The sequence below is a fragment of the Pseudophryne corroboree genome, chromosome 4 (assembly GCF_028390025.1).
Source record: "Pseudophryne corroboree isolate aPseCor3 chromosome 4, aPseCor3.hap2, whole genome shotgun sequence".
Classification (NCBI taxonomy): Eukaryota; Metazoa; Chordata; class Amphibia; order Anura; family Myobatrachidae; genus Pseudophryne; species Pseudophryne corroboree.
The window spans coordinates 116,491,270-116,509,636 of NC_086447.1; the positions used below are offsets into that span (position 1 = coordinate 116,491,270).

General features: G+C 48.3%; 1 protein-coding gene across 3 annotated transcripts in view; it reads left to right on the top strand.

Annotated features, from left to right (window-relative positions):
* The window catches only part of NBAS (NBAS subunit of NRZ tethering complex), a 1,316,984-nt gene that overhangs the window by 57,825 nt on the left and 1,240,792 nt on the right, over positions 1-18,367 (top strand). For all 3 annotated transcript variants that reach the window (XM_063915380.1, XM_063915382.1, XM_063915381.1), the window contains exons 4-5: positions 7,787-7,864; positions 8,965-9,012. In XM_063915380.1, the coding sequence (XP_063771450.1) occupies positions 7,787-7,864; positions 8,965-9,012 (126 nt within the window). The remainder of the gene's footprint in view (positions 1-7,786; positions 7,865-8,964; positions 9,013-18,367) is intronic.

Sequence of the window (18,367 nt, forward strand, 5' to 3'; positions counted from 1 at the left end):
AACCTCCTAAAACCAGGAAAGGTGTCTGTACATCAATGCACAAGAGTCCTGGGAAAAATGGTAGCTTCTTACGAAGCAATTCCATTCGGCAGATTCCACGCAAGAATTTTCCAAAGGGATCTGTTGGACAAATGGTCAGGGTCGCATCTTCAGATGCACCTACGGATAACCCTGTCTCCAAGGACAAGGGTGTCTCTTCTGTGGTGGTTGCAGAGTCCTCATCTATTGGAGGGCCGCAGATTCGGCATACAGGATTGGATCCTGGTGACCACGGACGCCAGCCTGAGAGGCTGGGGAGCAGTCACACAAGGAAGAAACTTCCAGGGAGTATGGACGAGCCTGGAAACGTCTCTTCACATAAACATTCTGGAACTAAGAGCAATATACAATGCTCTAAGCCAGGCAGAACCTCTGCTTCAGGGAAAACCGGTGTTGATCCAGTCGGACAACATCACGGCAGTCGCCCATGTGAACAGACAGGGCGGCACAAGAAGCAGGAGTGCAATGGCAGAAGCTGCAAGGATTCTTCGCTGGGCAGAGAATCATGTGATAGCGCTATCAGCAGTGTTCATCCCGGGAGTGGACAACTGGGAAGCAGACTTCCTCAGCAGACACGATCTTCACCCGGGAGAGTGGGGACTTCATCCAGAAGTCTTCCACATGCTGGTAACCCGTTGGGAAAGACCAATGGTGGACATGATGGCGTCTCGCCTCAACAAAAAACTGGACAGGTATTGCGCCAGGTCAAGAGATCCGCAGGCAATAGCTGTGGACGCGCTGGTAACGCCTTGGGTGTACCAGTCGGTGTATGTGTTTCCTCCTCTGCCTCTCATACCAAAAGTATTGAGAATTATACGGCAAAGAGGCGTAAGAACGATACTAGTGGTTCCGGATTGGCCAAGAAGGACTTGGTACCCGGAACTTCAAGAGATGATCACGGAAGATCCGTGGCCTCTACCTCTAAGGAGGGACTTGCTTCAGCAGGGTCCCTGTCTGTTTCAAGACTTACCGCGGCTGCGTTTGACGGCATGGCGGTTGAACGCCGGATCCTAATGGAAAAAGGCATGCCGGAAGAAGTCATTCCTACTTTGATTAAAGCAAGGAAAGAAGTAACCGTGCAACATTATCACCGAATTTGGCGAAAATATGTTGCGTGGTGCGAAGATCGGAGTGCTCCGACGGAGGAATTTCAACTGGGTCGATTCCTACATTTCCTGCAATCAGGATTGTCTATGGGTCTCAAATTGGGATCTATTAAGGTTCAAATTTCGGCCCTGTCGATTTTCTTTCAAAAAGAATTGGCTTCAGTCCCTGAAGTCCAGACCTTTGTGAAGGGAGTGCTGCATATACAGCCTCCTGTGGTGCCTCCAGTGGCACCGTGGGATCTCAATGTAGTTTTGGATTTTCTAAAATCTCATTGGTTTGAACCACTAAATAAGGTGGATTTGAAATATCTCACTTGGAAAGTGACCATGCTTCTAGCCCTGGCTTCTGCCAGGAGAGTGTCAGAATTGGCAGCTTTATCTTACAAAAGCCCATATCTGATTTTCCATTCGGACAGGGCAGAACTGCGGACTCGTCCGCATTTTCTCCCTAAGGTGGTGTCAGCATTTCATCTGAACCAGCCTATTGTAGTGCCTGCGGCTACAAGTGACTTGGAGGACTCCAAGTTACTGGACGTTGTCAGAGCATTAAAAATATATATTGCAAGAACAGCTGGAGTCAGAAAATCTGACTCGTTGTTTATATTGTATGCACCCAACAAGATGGGTGCTCCTGCGTCTAAGCAGACGATTGCTCGTTGGATCTGTAGCACAATCCAACTGGCACATTCTGTGGCAGGCCTGCCACAGCCTAAATCTGTAAAGGCCCACTCCACAAGGAAGGTGGGCTCATCTTGGGCGGCTGCCCGAGGGGTCTCGGCATTACAACTTTGCCGAGCAGCTACGTGGTCAGGGGAGAACACGTTTGTAAAATTTTACAAATTTGATACTCTGGCTAAGGAGGACCTGGAGTTCTCTCATTCGGTGCTGCAGAGTCATCCGCACTCTCCCGCCCGTTTGGGAGCTTTGGTATAATCCCCATGGTCCTTTCAGGAACCCCAGCATCCACTAGGACGATAGAGAAAATAAGATTTTACTTACCGATAAATCTATTTCTCGGAGTCCGTAGTGGATGCTGGGCGCCCATCCCAAGTGCGGATTATCTGCATAAATTGTACATAGTTATTGTTAACTTATTCGGGTTATTGTTGTAGGAAGCCATCTTTCAGAGGCTCCGCTGTTATCATACTGTTAACTGGGTTTAGATCACAAGTTGTACGGTGTGATTGGTGTGGCTGGTATGAGTCTTACCCGGGATTCAAAATCCTCCCTTATTGTGTACGCTCGTCCGGGCACAGTACCTAACTGGAGTCTGGAGGAGGGTCATAGGGGGAGGAGCCAGTGCACACCACCTGATCGGAAAAAGCTTTACTTTTTGTGCCCTGTCTCCTGCGGAGCCGCTATTCCCCATGGTCCTTTCAGGAACCCCAGCATCCACTACGGACTCCGAGAAATAGATTTATCGGTAAGTAAAATCTTATTTATTCCACACTATATTGTGGTACTGAAGCCAGACGGCTCGGTGAGACCTATTCTAAATCTGAAATATTTGAACATTTACATACAAAGGTTCAAATCAAGATGGAGTCACTCGGAGCAGTGATAGCGAACCAGGAAGAAGGGGACTATATGGTGTCCCTGGACATCAAGGATGCTTACCTTCCATGTCCCAATTTGCCCTTCTCACCAAGGGTACCTCAGGTTCGTGGTACAAAACTGTCACTATCAGTTTCAGACGCTGCCGTTTGGATTGTCCACGGCACCCCGGGTCTTTACCAAGGTAATGGCCGAAATGATGATTCTTCTTCAAAGAAAAGGCGTCTTAATTATCCCTTACTTGGACGATCTCCTGATAAGGGCAAGGTCCAGAGAACAGTTGGAGGTCGGAGTAGCACTATCTCAAGTAGTTCTACGACAGCACGGGTGGATTCTAAATATTCCAAAATCGCAGCTGTCTCCGACGACACGTCTGCTGTTCCTAGGGATGATTCTGGACACAGTCCAGAAAAAGGTGTTTCTCCCGGAGGAGAAAGCCAGGGAGTTATCCGAGCTAGTCAGGAACCTCCTAAAACCAGGAAAAGTGTCAGTGCATCATTGCACAAGGGTCCTGGGGAAAATGGTGGCTTCTTACGAAGCGATTCCATTCGGCAGATTTCACGCAAGAACTTTTCAGTGGGATCTGCTGGAAAAATGGTCCGGATCGCATCTTCAGATGCATCAGCGGATAACCCTGTCTCCAAGGACAAGGGTATCTCTTCTGTGGTGGCTGCAGAGTGCTCATCTACTAAAGGGCCACAGATTCGGCATTCAGGACTGGGTCCTGGTGACCACGGATGCCAGCCTAAAAGGCTGGGGAGCAGTCACACAAGGAAAAAATTTCCAGGGAGTGTGATCAAGTCTGGAGACTTCTCTCCACATAAATATACTGGAGCTAAGAGCAATTTACAATGCTCTAAGCTTAGCAAGACCTCTGCTTCAAGGTCAGCCGGTATTGATCCAGTGGGACAACATCACGGCAGTCGCCCACGTAAACAGACAGGGCGGCACAAGAAGCAGGAGGGCAATGGCAGAAACTGCAAGGATTCTTCGCTGGGCGGAAAATCATGTGATAGCACTGTCAGCAGTGTTCATTCCGGGAGTGGACAACTGGGAAGCAGACTTCCTCAGCACGACCTCCACCCGGGAGAGTGGGGACTTCATCGGGAAGTCTTCCACATGATTGTGAACCGTTGGGAAAGACCAAAGGTGGACATGATGGCGTCCCGCCTGAACAAAAAACTGGACAGGTATTGCGCCAGGTCAAGAGACCCTCAGGCAATAGCTGTGGACGTTCTGGTAACACCGTGGGTGTACCAGTCGGTGTATGTGTTCCCTCCTCTGCTTCTCATACCTAAGGTACTGAGAATTATAAGACGTAGAGGAGTAAGAACTATACTCATGGCTCCGGATTGGCCAAGAAGGACTTGGTACCCGGAACTTCAAGAGATGCTCACAGAGGACTCATGGCCTCTGCCGCTAAGAAGGGACTTGCTTCAGCAAGTACCATGTCTGTTCCAAGACTTACCGCGGCTGCGTTTGACGGCATGGCGGTTGAACGCCGGATTCTGAAGGAAAAAGGCATTCCGGAAGAGGTCATTCCTACCCTGGTCAAAGCCAGGAAGGAGGTGACCGCACAACATTATCACCACATGTGGCGAAAATATGTTGCGTGGTGTGAGGCCAGGAAGGCCCCACGAAGAAATTTCAACTCGGTCGATTCCTGCGTTTCCTGCAAACAGGAGTGTCTATGGGCCTCAAATTGGGGTCCATTAAGGTTCAAATTTCGGCCCTGTCGATTTTCTTCCAGAAAGAATTGGCTTCAGTTCCTGAAGTCCAGAAGTTTGTCAAGGGAGTACTGCATATACAACCCCCTTTTGTGCCTCCAGTGGCACTGTGGGATCTCAACGTAGTTCTGGGATTCCTCAAATCACATTGGTTTAAACCGCTCAAATCTGTGGATTTGAAATATCTCACATGGAAAGTGACCATGATGTTGGCCCTGGCCTCGGCCAGGCGAGTGTCAGAATTGGCGGCTTTGTCTCACAAAAGCCCATATCTGATTGTCCATTCGGACAGGGCAGAGCTGCGGACTCGTCCCCAGTTTCTCCCTAAGGTGGTGTCAGCGTTTCACCTGAACCAGCTTATTGTGGTACCTGCGGCTACTAGGGACTTGGAGGACTCCAAGTTGCTAGATGTTGTCAGGGCCCTGAAAATATAGGTTTCCAGGACGGCTGGAGTCAGGAAAACTGACTTGCTGTTATCCTGTATGCACCCAACAAACTGGGTGCTCTTGCTTCTAAGCAGACGATTGCTAGTTGGATGTGTAGTACAATTCAGCTTGCACATTCTGTGGCAGGCCTGCCACAGCCAAAATATGTAAATGCCCATTCCACAAGGAAGGTGGGCTCATCTTGGGCGGCTGCCCGAGGGGTCTCGGCTTTACAACTTTGCCGAGCTGCTACTTGGTCAGGGGCACACCCTGGCTGAGGAGGACCTGGAGTTCTCTCACTCGGTGCTGCAGAGTCATCCGCACTCTCCCGCCCGTTTGGGAGCTTTGGTATAATCCCCATGGTCCTGACGGAGTCCCCAGCATCCACTTAGGACGTCAGAGAAAATAAGAATTTACTTACCGATAATTCTATTTCTCGTAGTCCGTAGTGGATGCTGGGCGCCCATCCCAAGTGCGGATTGTCTGCAATACTTGTACATAGTTATTGTTACAAAAATCGGGTTATTATTGTTGTGAGCCATCTTTTCAGAGGCTCCGCTGTTATCATGCTGTTAACTGGGTTCAGATCACAGGTTGTACAGTGTGATTGGTGTGGCTGGTATGAGTCTTACCCGGGATTCAAAATCCTTCCTTATTGTGTACGCTCGTCCGGGCACAGTATCCTAACTGAGGCTTGGAGGAGGGTCATAGGGGGAGGAGCCAGTGCACACCACCTGATCCTAAAGCTTTTACTTTTGTGCCCTGTCTCCTGCGGAGCCGCTATTCCCCATGGTCCTGACGGAGTCCCCAGCATCCACTACGGACTACGAGAAATAGAATTATCGGTAAGTAAATTCTTATTTTCAGATTCAGGAAAACTACAGGAAGTTTTTCCTCACCAAACATAATACCCCTTTTTTGGTGGTATTCATATTATCAGAAAAGTGTAAACATTTTCCATTGCATCAATCATGCAATGTGTGGCCCTATTGGAAATCACGGTTGTCTCTTCACCGTCGACACAGGAGTCCGTATCCGTGTCGGTGTCTGTATCTGAGGTAACCGGCGCTTTAAAGCCCCTGTATGAGACGTCTGGACATGCACAAGCTGAGTAGCCGGCTGTCTCATGTCAACCACTGTCTTTTATACAAAGCTGACACTGTCACGCAATTTCAACAGTACATCCACTCAGGTGTCGACCCCCTAGGGGGTGACAACACTATTACAGACACTCTACTCCGTCTCCACATCATTTTTCTCCTCATACATGTCGACACCAACGTACCGACACACAGCACACACACAGGGAATGCTCTGATAGAGGACAGGACCCACTAGCCCTTTGGGGAGACAGAGGGAGAGTTTGCCAGCACACACCAGAGCGCTATATATATACAGGGATAACCTTATATAAGTGTTTTTCCCTTTATAGCTGCTGTATTGTTTATACTGCGCCTAATTTGTGCCCCCCTCTCTTTTTTAACCCCTTTCTGTAGTGTAGTGACTGCAGGGGAGAGCCAGGGAGCTTCCCTCCAACTGAGCTGTGAGGGAAAATGGCGCCAGTGTGCTGAGGAGATAGGCTCCGCCCCTTTCTCGGCGTCCTTATCATCCGTTTTTCTGTATGTTTTGGCAGGGGTTAAATGCATCCATATAGCCCAGGAGTTATATGTGATGCATTTATTTTAGCCATATAAGGTTTTTATCGATTTATTGCGTCTCAGGGCGCTGCCCCCCCAGCGCCCTGCACCCTCAGTGACCGGAGTGTGAAGTGTGCTGAGAGCAATGGCGCACAGCTGCGGTGCTGTGCGCTACCTTATCTGAAGACAGGATCGTCTTCTGCCGCCGATTTCACCGGACCTCTTCGCTCTTCTGGCTCTGTAAGGGGGCCGGCGGCGCGGCTCCGGGACCCATCCAGGCTGAACCTGTGATCGTCCCTCTGGAGCTAATGTCCAGTAGCCTAAGAAACCCGATCCACTCTGCACGCAGGTGAGTCCGTTTCTTCTCCCCTTAGTCCCACGATGCAGTGAGCCTGTTGCCAGCAGGTCTCACTGAAAATAATAAACCTAAACTAAAACTTTCACAAAGAGCTCAGGAGAGCCCCTAGTGTGCACCCTTCTCGTCGGGCACAGAAATCTAACTGAGGCTTGGAGGAGGGTCATAGGGGGAGGAGCCAGTGCACACCAGATAGTCCTAAAGCTTTCTTTAGATGTGCCCAGTCTCCTGCGGAGCCGCTATTCCCCATGGTCCTTACGGAGTCCCCAGCATCCACTTAGGACGTTAGAGAAATTTATTTAGTTCTTTCCATAGTGTCTATCAGACGTATGTTGGTCTTATAATGACCTAATGCGGAATGATCCCCGCTGTGCGCCTGACAGTGGTAACTAGGAGACCTGATATTTGGCTGGACATCTGTAGTATAACCGCTCAGAGTGCACTTTTCCTGTCCAGTGATAACTTTCCGGCTGATTGTTCTACCTGTGCCATTAGCCAACATGTTTCAGCAGTAATTAATATAAAGTCGCTGTGTGCTTGCCCTTATAAAATAGGGAACTCTAAATGTAATGTAAAAGCTATTTAAATGATAGTAGTTGCAGTATTGAAATCTGAAAATCTTGCCGTACAGCATTTTACTGCCTCATTATCTGTGGGCCTGAAACGCCTCTCAGTCTCAGCATAAAGATGTCATCCTCCACCGCGGGACATCAGATCAGTGAGACGCCTTGGCTCTGTTCATGGTTCCGATATAAATGTTGAAACACAATCACAAAGACAATAAAGATTAGGCTTTCTCATACTACAGTGTTACAGCAGATGTAATGTTTTTTTTTGTTGCATTCACTTTATATATTTAAACATATTAGCAGTTTATATTCGCTTTCTTGCAGTTTAAAGGCATATGATGTACATAATATAATATAATGTTTCCTTTGTACAGTCCAGCTACGTTCTCTCTTCCTTCTGGGCTTGTCCGCTTAATCAACAAGCAAATCAACTGGCAACTGGTACTGACAAGGTAAGGGCTACTGTGCATCTCTCATTTACTGCACTCCGATATCACAGTGTACTGCTCTCCAGAATAACCAATCCATTGATACGTTTCATTAGGCTCTCTTATCCTCATTGATCAAAGCCACTATCTTATTGGTTGCCTTACAGTGGATGCCTAGTGGTCCAGATAAATTTCCTTATTAAATCTGGTCTTGGGTGGGACACAATGTTAGGTATTCAGATCCGGTTCATTTATACCCCTTTCACACCAAAGTCTCGGGTCTGACCCGGTATTTGGAACACTGCTCCAAACAAGCTCAGACCCCTTTCACACTGCGACGCCGACCCACGTTATAGACAGGTAGCCCCAAAGCCAGGAGTTATGGGGGATTTTTTTTTCTCCTGCCTCAGTGGGTCCAAAAAAACCCCCCAGATAACTCTGGGATCAAAACGGGTGCCATGACCCTGTTAATGCACGAATCCATGAACTTTTCATGGATTCTGTGCGTTAACGCCCTTTAACAAGTGTTAACACCCTGTTAACAAAGCTATCGTGGGAAATCTGGAGCGCAATTGAATAGCGCTACCTCCCATTGTCACCAGCAGTAATTTACCGTGGGTAATTGAATCCCCCTAAGTAGCAGTAGGGTGACACATACATTTTGTTGGGGAATTTTTGGTGACATTCCAAAATTAAATAGTTTTAAGTTTGTGCGTTACATATAGATACGGAAAAGTTTGATAAGAAAGTAGAAAACAAGGAGGGGTATGGGTGTGAATATAAAGGAACTTTAGGCAACTTGAGAAAATGATATAGACTGGGTGTGATTTTAATGTCAAGGAATTGAATAGCTTTGTCTGTACATGTCAGCCTGATGAGGTTAATATAAGTTCTAGTCCCATATATTATTTAGTGCGGGTCTGCCAGTTAATTGTTTTTGCTGATTTACCGTGACCCCACAGATGATAGAACGTTTATGTGACAGGATTCGGCGAGTAGAATTCATGGGCTTTGCGGATGAGACAAAGTGCCAGGGCAGGGAAGGCATTTCCATAATTGCAGCATTTCTGTTAATTGCACCACCATAATCGTCTCAATATTTTCATTTGTCATTTCTCTCCCAGTAATGGGAAGCTCCTGGCAGCGGTACAGGACCAGTGCGTGGAAATTAGGTAGGTTACTAATTGTCTTTTAAATGCCATGAGATTTATGCACAGCTAATTTATAGACGTTACTCCTTTTGCACATTGCTAACTGTAGCTTGGAGAGGAGAACTGGTGAATATATTTCGGTTGTTGGATTTGATGGCAATTAATAGCATGAATACCTTCCAACATTAATTGCAAATTCCCCACAGAACACTTATTCTCCTGCTTTTCCTTTTCTATATTCCAGCCATCCATTACAGCAGTTTGTTGGCACTTTTATTTCCTCTTAAAGCCTCTAAACAAGCAGTGTTGCCAGCCCCGTTTGTGAGTACAGCATTGGGTAGAATTAGTGGCAAGTAGGGTGACTGCACATTGGTCCATTCTGCATAAGCAACGGGCAACAAGTCCCAGATGCAGCTTGCCCGTCCTCCGCAGGTGGCCTAGTTGTATTATATCTGTCCGTTCAGTCCATGGGTCTGTGGAGTGGAAGATGACCCAAAGCGGTCACTTGCCAGCTGTTTATTGCCTAATACTGATCACATCCATTTTGAAAGGCTTATTTTTAGGCATTTTTGGGTCCCATATGTTCATCCACCAGATCTTGCTGATATTTTACCAGCATGCAAAACAGACCCCATTTACTGTGACTGCATTTAGTCACTGTGGGGCAAATTCAGTGTTGGGAGCAAAGAAAATTAAAGGGGTAACTTTGCACCTGGGCTAACCCATGTTATACTGCAGGTGGTGAAGGTGTAACATGTAGTGGATGAGATATCTGTACTGGAAAAATACCCTTGTTCTAAGTGAACTTTAGGATATACCCCTAGTTTGCAAACCCTGGTTTATTAAGGGCTGTAATTAAGGGTGGTGAATGTTAGTATACTCTGTCTGTGTAGGAGAGATAATTAATTTCTCTAACGTCCTAAGTGGATGCTGGGACTCCGTAAGGACCATGGGGAATAGCGGCTCCGCAGGAGACAGGGCACAAAAGTAAAAGCTTTAGGATCAGGTGGTGTGCACTGGCTCCTCCCCCTATGACCCTCCTCCAAGCCTCAGTTAGGTTTTTGTGCCCGGCCGAGAAGGGTGCAATCTAGGTGGCTCTCCTAAAGGGCTGCTTAGAAAAAGTTTTTTAGGTTTTTTATTTTCAGTGAGTCCTGCTGGCAACAGGCTCACTGCATCGAGGGACTTAGGGGAGAGAATTTCAACTCACCTGCGTGCAGGATGGATTGGATTCTTAGGCTACTGGACACCATTAGCTCCAGAGGGAGTCGGAACACAGGTCTCACCCTGGGGTTCGTCCCGGAGCCGCGCCGCCGACCCCCCTTACAGATGCTGAAGATTGAAGGTCCGGAAACAGGCGGCAGAAGGCTCTTCAGTCTTCATGAAGGTAGCGCACAGCACTGCAGCTGTGCGCCATTGTTGTCACACACTTCACACCAGACGGTCACGGAGGGTGCAGGGCGCTGCTGGGGGCGCCCTGGGCAGCAATATATAATACCTTTTATGGCAAAAGAATACATCACATATAGCCATTGAGGCTATATGTATGTATTTAACCTATGCCAAATGTCTAAAACTCCGGGAGAAAAGCCCGCCGGAAAGGGGGCGGGGCTTATTCTCCTCAGCACACCGCCATTTTCCTGCTCAGCTCCGCTGTGAGGAAGGCTCCCAGGACTCTCCCCTGCACTGCACTACAGAAACAGGGTAAAACAGAGAGGGGGGGCATATTTTGGCGATATTTTTATATATTTAAGCGGCTATAAGGAACAACACTTATATAGGGTTGTTCCCATATATATTATAGCGCTTGGGTGTGTGCTGGCAAACTCTCCCTCTGTCTCCCCAAAGGGCTAGTGGGGTCCTGTCTTCGATAAGAGCATTCCCTGTGTGTCTGCTGTGTGTCGGTACGTGTGTGTCGACATGTATGAGGACGATGTTGGCGTGGAGGCAGAGCAATTGCCGATAATGGTGATGTCACCCCCCAGGGAGTCGACACCGGAATGGATGGCTTTGTTTATGGAATTACGTGATAATGTCAGCACATTACAAAAATCAGTTGACGACATGAGACGGCCGGCAAACCAGTTAGTACCTGCCCAGGCGTCTCAGACACCGTCAGGGGCTGTAAAGCGCCCTTTACCTCAGTCGGTCGACACAGACCCAGACACAGACACTGAATCTAGTGTCGACGGTGATGAAACAAACGTATTTTCAAGTAGTGCCACACGTTATATGATCACGGCAATGAAGGAGGCTTTGCATATCTCTGATACTACAAGTACCACAAAAAGGGGTATTATGTGGGGGGTGAAAAAACTACCTGTAGTTTTTCCTGAATCAGAGGAATTAAATGATGTATGTGATGAAGCGTGGGTTAACCCAGATAGAAAAATGCTAATTTCAAAAAAGTTATTAGCATTATACCCTTTCCCGCCAGAGGTTAGGGCGCGCTGGGAAACACCCCCTAGGGTGGATAAGGCGCTCACACGCTTATCAAAACAAGTGGCGTTACCGTCTCCTGATACGGCCGCCCTCAAGGATCCAGCAGATAGGAGGCTGGAAACTACCTTAAAAAGTATATACACACATACTGGTGTTATACTGCGACCAGCCATCGCCTCAGCCTGGATGTGCAGTGCTGGGGTCGTCTGGTTGGATTCCCTGACTGAAAATATTGATACCCTAGATAGGGACAGTATTTTATTGACTATAGAGCAATTAAAGGATGCTTTCCTTTATATGCGAGATGCGCAGAGAGATATTTGCACTCTGGCATCGAGAGTAAATGCGATGTCCATATCTGCCAGAAGGAGTTTATGGACGCGACAGTGGTCAGGTGATGCGGATTCCAAACGACATATGGAAGTATTGCCGTATAAAGGGGAGGAATTATTTGGCGTCGGTCTATCGGATCTGGTGGCCACGGCAACTGCCGGAAAATCCACCTTTTTACCTCAGACCCCCTCCCAACAGAAAAAGACACCGTCTTTTCAGCCGCAGTCCTTTCGGTCCTATAAGAACAAGCGAACAAAAGGACAGTCATATCTGCCTAGGGGCAGAGGAAGGGGTAAGAGAGGGCAGCAAGCAGCCCCTACCCAGGAACAGAAGCCCTCCCAGGTTTCTGCAAAGCCCTCAGCATGACGCTGGGGCCTTACAAGCGGACTCAGGAACGGTGGGGGGTCGACTCAAGAATTTCAGCGCACAGTGGGCTTGCTCACAGGTGGACCCCTGGATTCTGCAGGTAGTATCTCAGGGTTACAGGTTGGAATTCGAGAAGTCTCCCCCTCGCCGGTTCCTAAAGTCTGCTTTGCCAACGTCTCCCTCAGACAGGGCGACGGTATTGGAAGCCATTCACAAGCTGTTTGCTCAGCAGGTGATAGTCAAGGTACCCCTCCTACAACAGGGAAAGGGGTATTACTCCACGCTATTTGTGGTACCGAAGCCGGACGGCTCGGTAAGACCTATTCTAAATCTGAAATCTTTGAACCTGTATATACAAAAATTCAAGTTCAAGATGGAGTCACTCAGAGCAGTGATAGCGAATCTGGAAGAAGGGGACTTTATGGTGTCCCTGGACATAAAGGATGCTTACCTGCATGTCCCAATTTGCCCTTCACATCAAGGGTACCTCAGGTTCGTGGTACAAAACTGTCATTATCAGTTTCAGACGCTGCCGTTTGGATTGTCCACGGCACCTCGGGTCTTTACCAAGGTAATGGCCGAAATGATGATTCTTCTGCGAAGAAGAGGCGTATTAATTATCCCTTACTTGGACGATCTCCTGATAAGGGCAAGGTCCAGAGAACAGCTGGAGGACGGAGTAGCACTAACCCAAGTAGTGCTGCAACAACACGGGTGGATTCTGAATTTTCCAAAATCTCAGTTGACCCCGACAACACGTCTGCTGTTCCTGGGAATGATTCTGGACACGGTTCAGAAAAAGGTGTTTCTTCCGGAGGAGAAAGCCAGGGAGTTATCCGAACTTGTCAGGAACCTCCTAAAACCAGGGACAGTGTCTGTACATCAATGCACAAGAGTCCTGGGAAAGATGGTGGCTTCTTACGAAGCGATTCCATTCGGCAGATTCCACGCACGAACTTTTCAGTGGGATCTGCTGGACAAATGGTCCGGATCGCATCTGCAGATGCATCAGCGGATAACCTTATCGCCACGGACAAGGGTGGTTGCAGAGTGCTCATCTGTTAGAGGGCCGCAGATTCGGCATACAGGACTGGGTCCTGGTGACCACGGATGCCAGTCTGAGAGGCTGGGGAGCGGTCACACAAGGAAGAAACTTCCAGGGAGTATGGTCAAGCCTGGAGATGTCTCTTCACATAAATATACTGGAGCTAAGAGCGATTTACAATGCTCTAAGTCTGGCAAAACCCCTGCTTCAGGGTCAGCCGGTGTTGATCCAGTCGGACAACATCACGGCAGTCGCCCACGTAAACAGACAGGGCGGCACAAGAAGCAGGACAGCAATGGCAGAAGCTGCAAGGATTCTTCGCTGGGCGGAAGATCATGTGATAGCACTGTCAGCAGTATTCATTCCGGGAGTGGACAACTGGGAAGCAGACTTCCTCAGCAGACACGATCTACACCCGGGAGAGTGGGGAATTCATCCAGAAGTCTTCCACATGATTGTGAACCGTTGGGAAAAACCAATGGTGGATATGATGGCGTCCCGCCTCAACAAAAAACTGGACAGGTATTGCGCCAGGTCAAGAGATCCTCAGGCAATAGCTGTGGACGCTCTGGTAACACCGTGGGTGTTCCAGTCAGTGTATGTGTTCCCTCCTCTGCCTCTCATACCAAAAGTACTGAGAATTATACGGCAGAAGGGAGTAAGAACGATACTAGTGGCTCCGGATTGGCCAAGAAGAACTTGGTACCCGGAACTTCAAGAGATGCTCACGGAGGATCCGTGGCCTCTACCTCTAAGACGGGACCTGCTTCAGCAGGGACCGTGTCTATTCCAAGACTTACCGCGGCTGCGTTTGACGGCATGGCGGTTGAACGCCGAATTCTAAAGGAAAAAGGCATTCCGGAAGAGGTCATTCCTACACTGGTAAAAGCCAGGAAGGAGGTGACTGCACAACATTATCACCGCATTTGGAGAAAATATGTTGCGTGGTGTGAGGCCAGGAAGGCCCCCACGGAGGAATTTCAACTGGGTCGATTCCTACATTTCCTGCAAACAGGATTATCTATGGGCCTCAAATGGGGGTCCATTAAGGTTCAAATTTCGGCCCTGTCGATTTTCTTCCAAAAAGAATTGGCTTCAGTTCCTGAAGTCCAGACTTTTGTAAAAGGAGTACTACATATACAGCCCCCGGTTGTGCCCCCAGTGGCACCGTGGGATCTTAATGTAGTCTTGGATTTTCTCAAATCCCATTGGTTTGAGCCGCTCAAATCGGTGGAGCTGAAGTATCTCACATGGAAAGTAACCATGCTACTGGCCCTGGCTTCAGCCAGGAGAGTATCAGAATTGGCGGCTTTATCATATAAGAGCCCATATCTGATTTTCCATACGGACAGGGCAGAACTGCGGACGCGTCCTCATTTTCTGCCTAAGGTGGTGTCAGCGTTTCACCTGAACCAGCCTATTGTGGTGCCTGCGGCTACTAACGAGTTGGAGGATTCCAAGTTGTTGGACGTGGTCCGGGCATTGAAAATATATATTTCAAGAACGGCGGGAGTCAGAAAGTCTGACTCACTGCTTATATTGTATGCACCCAACAAGATGGGTGCTCCTGCTTCTAAGCAGACGATTGCTCGTTGGATTTGTAGCACAATTCAACTTGCACATTCTGTGGCAGGCTTGCCACAACCTAAATCTGTCAAGGCCCATTCCACAAGGAAAGTGGGCTCATCCTGGGCGGCTGCCCGGGGAGTCTCGGCATTACAACTCTGCCGAGCTGCTACTTGGTCAGGGGCAAATACGTTTGCAAAATTCTACAAATTTGATACCCTGGCTGAGGAGGACCTTGAGTTCTCTCATTCGGTGCTGCAGAGTCATCCGCACTCTCCCGCCCGTTTGGGAGCTTTGGTATAACCCCATGGTCCTGACGGAGTCCCCAGCATCCACTTAGGACGTTAGAGAAAATAAGAATTTACTTACCGATAATTCTATTTCTCGTACTCTGTAGTGGATGCTGGGCGCCCATCCCAAGTGCGGATTGTCTGCAATACTTGTACATAGTTATTGTTACAAAAAAATCGGGTTGTTATTTGTTGTGAGCCGTCTGTTCAGAGGCTCCTACGTTGTCATACTGTTAACTGGGTTCAGATCACAAGTTATACGGTGTGATTGGTGTGGCTGGTATGAGTCTTACCCGGGGTTCAATATCCTTCCTTATTGTGTACGCTCGTCCGGGCACAGTATCCTAACTGAGGCTTGGAGGAGGGTCATAGGGGGAGGAGCCAGTACACACCACCTGATCCTAAAGCTTTATTTTTGTGCCCTGTCTCCTGCGGAGCCGCTATTCCCCATGGTCCTGACGGAGTCCCCAGCATCCACTACGGACTACGAGAAATAGAATTATCGGTAAGTAAATTCTTATTATTACAGATCGACCCAGATATAAGATAAATAAATAGTACTGTTTGGGGCTCAATCTGTCACTCCGGAACAGTTTATATAATGCTTTGTCTTCCTCGCTCGGAGAACAGACACTGTTAGGGCAATAAGGATCTGGAATTCCCTGCCAGAGAAGGTGGTAATGGCGGACTCTGTATATGCATTTAAAAACGGACATTATAATGAACTCTGCTTAAAACAGATTACAGGTTGATCCTGATGGGCATTTTGCCTCTTTTCAATCTCATTAACTATGTTACTATGTTACACGCATTTATATAATTAGTGTACATAATGAATTGGAAAGATATAGGGGTATATGCAATTGTGGTCGAATTCCCGAAATTGGCGAATTTCGGGTCATTTTCGACCAAAAAAAAAAATTCGCCTATGCAATGCAGTGCTTTCCGACCAAAAAACGGACTTTCAAAATTCGACTTTTTGAAATTCGACTTTTTGCAAATTCGACTTTTCTGCAATGATACAAGTGCTGCAATTCGACCAAAGCATATTCAATTCAAGTTTGGAAATTCGACAGCAGTGCTTTTAGACAGCAAATTCGTCATTTTCAATCCGCCACACTTTGGAGGGTGAAAACAAATAAAAAAATTTTAAACATGTTTTTTTTGGTGTTTTTTTTTTGGGGAATAGCAGATCTATTTATATTAGAAGGGATTAGGTACTTTTTTTTTTTTGGGGGGAGGCACAAATATTATTTATATATTTTTTAAAATATTATTTTTATTTTTTTTATTGCTGGAACGGTAAAATCAGAAAAAAAAATGGCGTGGGGTCCCCCCTCCAAAGCATAACCAGCCTCGGGCTCATTGAGCTGGTCCTGGTTCTAAAAATGCGGGGAAAAAATTGACAGGGGATCCCCCGTATTTTTAAAACCAGCACCGGGCTCTGCGCCTGGTGCTGGTGCCAAAAATACGGGGGACAAAAAGAGTAGGGGTCCCCCGTATTTTTAACACCAGCATCAGGCTCCACTAGCTGGACAGATAATGCCACAGCCGGGGGTCACTTTTATGCCGTGCCCTGCGGCCGTGGCATCAAATATCCAACTAGTCACCCCTGGCCGGGGTACCCTGGGGGAGTAGGGACCCCTTCAATCAAGGGGTCCCCCCCCCCCCAGCCACCCAAGGGCCAGGGGTGAAGCCCGAGGCTGTCCCCCCCCATCCAATGGGCTGCGGATGGGGGGGCTGATAGCCTTTGTGATAAAAAAAAGATATTGTTTTTTCCATTAGTACTACAAGTCCCAGCAAGCCTCCCCCGCAAGCTGGTAATTGGAGAACCACAAGTACCAGCATGCGGGAGAAAAGCGGGCCCGCTGGTACCTGTAGTACTACTGGGAAAAAAATACCCAAATAAAAACAGGACACACACACCGTCGACAGTAAAACTTTATTTCACACTACCGACACACACATACTTACCTATGTTCACACGCCGACATCGGTCCTCTTCTCCATGTAGAATCCACGGATACCTGAAAAGCAAAGTTCAATATACTCACCTCAGGGTCCAGAGATAAATCCACGTACTTGGCAAAAAAAGAAAACGCAAATACCCGCTCCAGAACGGACTGAAAGGGGTCCCATGCTGACACATGGGACACCTTTCCACGATTGAGACCTGTCAGTGACAGCTGTCACTGACAGGTCTCTAAGCCAATCAGGAAGCGCAACTTCGTTGCGCTCACCTGATTGGCTGATCGCTGTGACAGCGCATCGCACAGCTCCCTCCATTATATTCAATGGTGGGAACTTAGCGGCTAGCGGTGAGGTCACCCGCCGGTCAGCGGCTGACCCCACCGCTAGCCGCAAAGTTCCCACCATTGAAAGTAATGGAGCGGCTTTGCGAGGCGCTGTCAGAGTACAGACGGCGTCCAGCCAATCAGGTGAGCGCCACGGCAGTAGCGCTTCCTGATTGGCTGAAGGGACATCAGTGACAGGAGTCACGTGATGTCCCGGCATTCGGGGAAAGGAGTCTAATGTGAAAACATTGGACCCCTTTCATTAGTCCGGTGGATCGTGTTCGGTTTGTTTTTTTACAAAGTACGTGGATTTACCTCTGGACCTGGACCTCTGGACGCTGGAAGGTGAGTATAAATTTTTGACAGGTACCCTCGGATCGTCGGAGATCGTTGCAGTCGGCGTGTCAACACAGGTAAGTATGTGTGTGTCGGCGTATGAAATAAAGTTTTACTATCAAGGTGTGTGTGTCCTGTTTTTATTTGGGTTTTTTTTTCCCCAGTAGTACTACAGGTACCAGCGGGCCCGTTTTTCTCCCGCATGCTGGTACTTGTGGTTCTCCAAGTACCAGCTTGCGGGGGAGGCTTGCTGGGACTTGTAGTACTAATGGAAAAAACAATATCTTTTTTTTTATCACAAAGGCTATCAGCCCCCCCATCCGCAGCCCATTGGATGGGGGGGGACAGCCTCGGGCTTCACCCCTGGCCCTTGGGTGGCTGGGGGGGGGGGGACCCCTTGATTGAAGGGGTCCCCACTCCCCCAGGGTACCCCGGCCAGGGGTGACTAGTTGGATATTTGATGCCACGGCCGCAGGGCACGGCATAAAAGTGACCCCCGGCTGTGGCATTATCTGTCCAGCTAGTGGACCCCTACTCTTTTTGTCCCCCGTATTTTTGGCACCAGCATCAGGCGCAGAGCCCGGTGCTGGTTTTAAAAATACGGGGGATCCCTGGCCGATTTTTCCCCTGCATTTTTAGAACCAGGACCAGCTCGATGAGCCCGAGGCTGGTTATGCTTTGGAGGGGGGACCCCACGCCATTTTTTT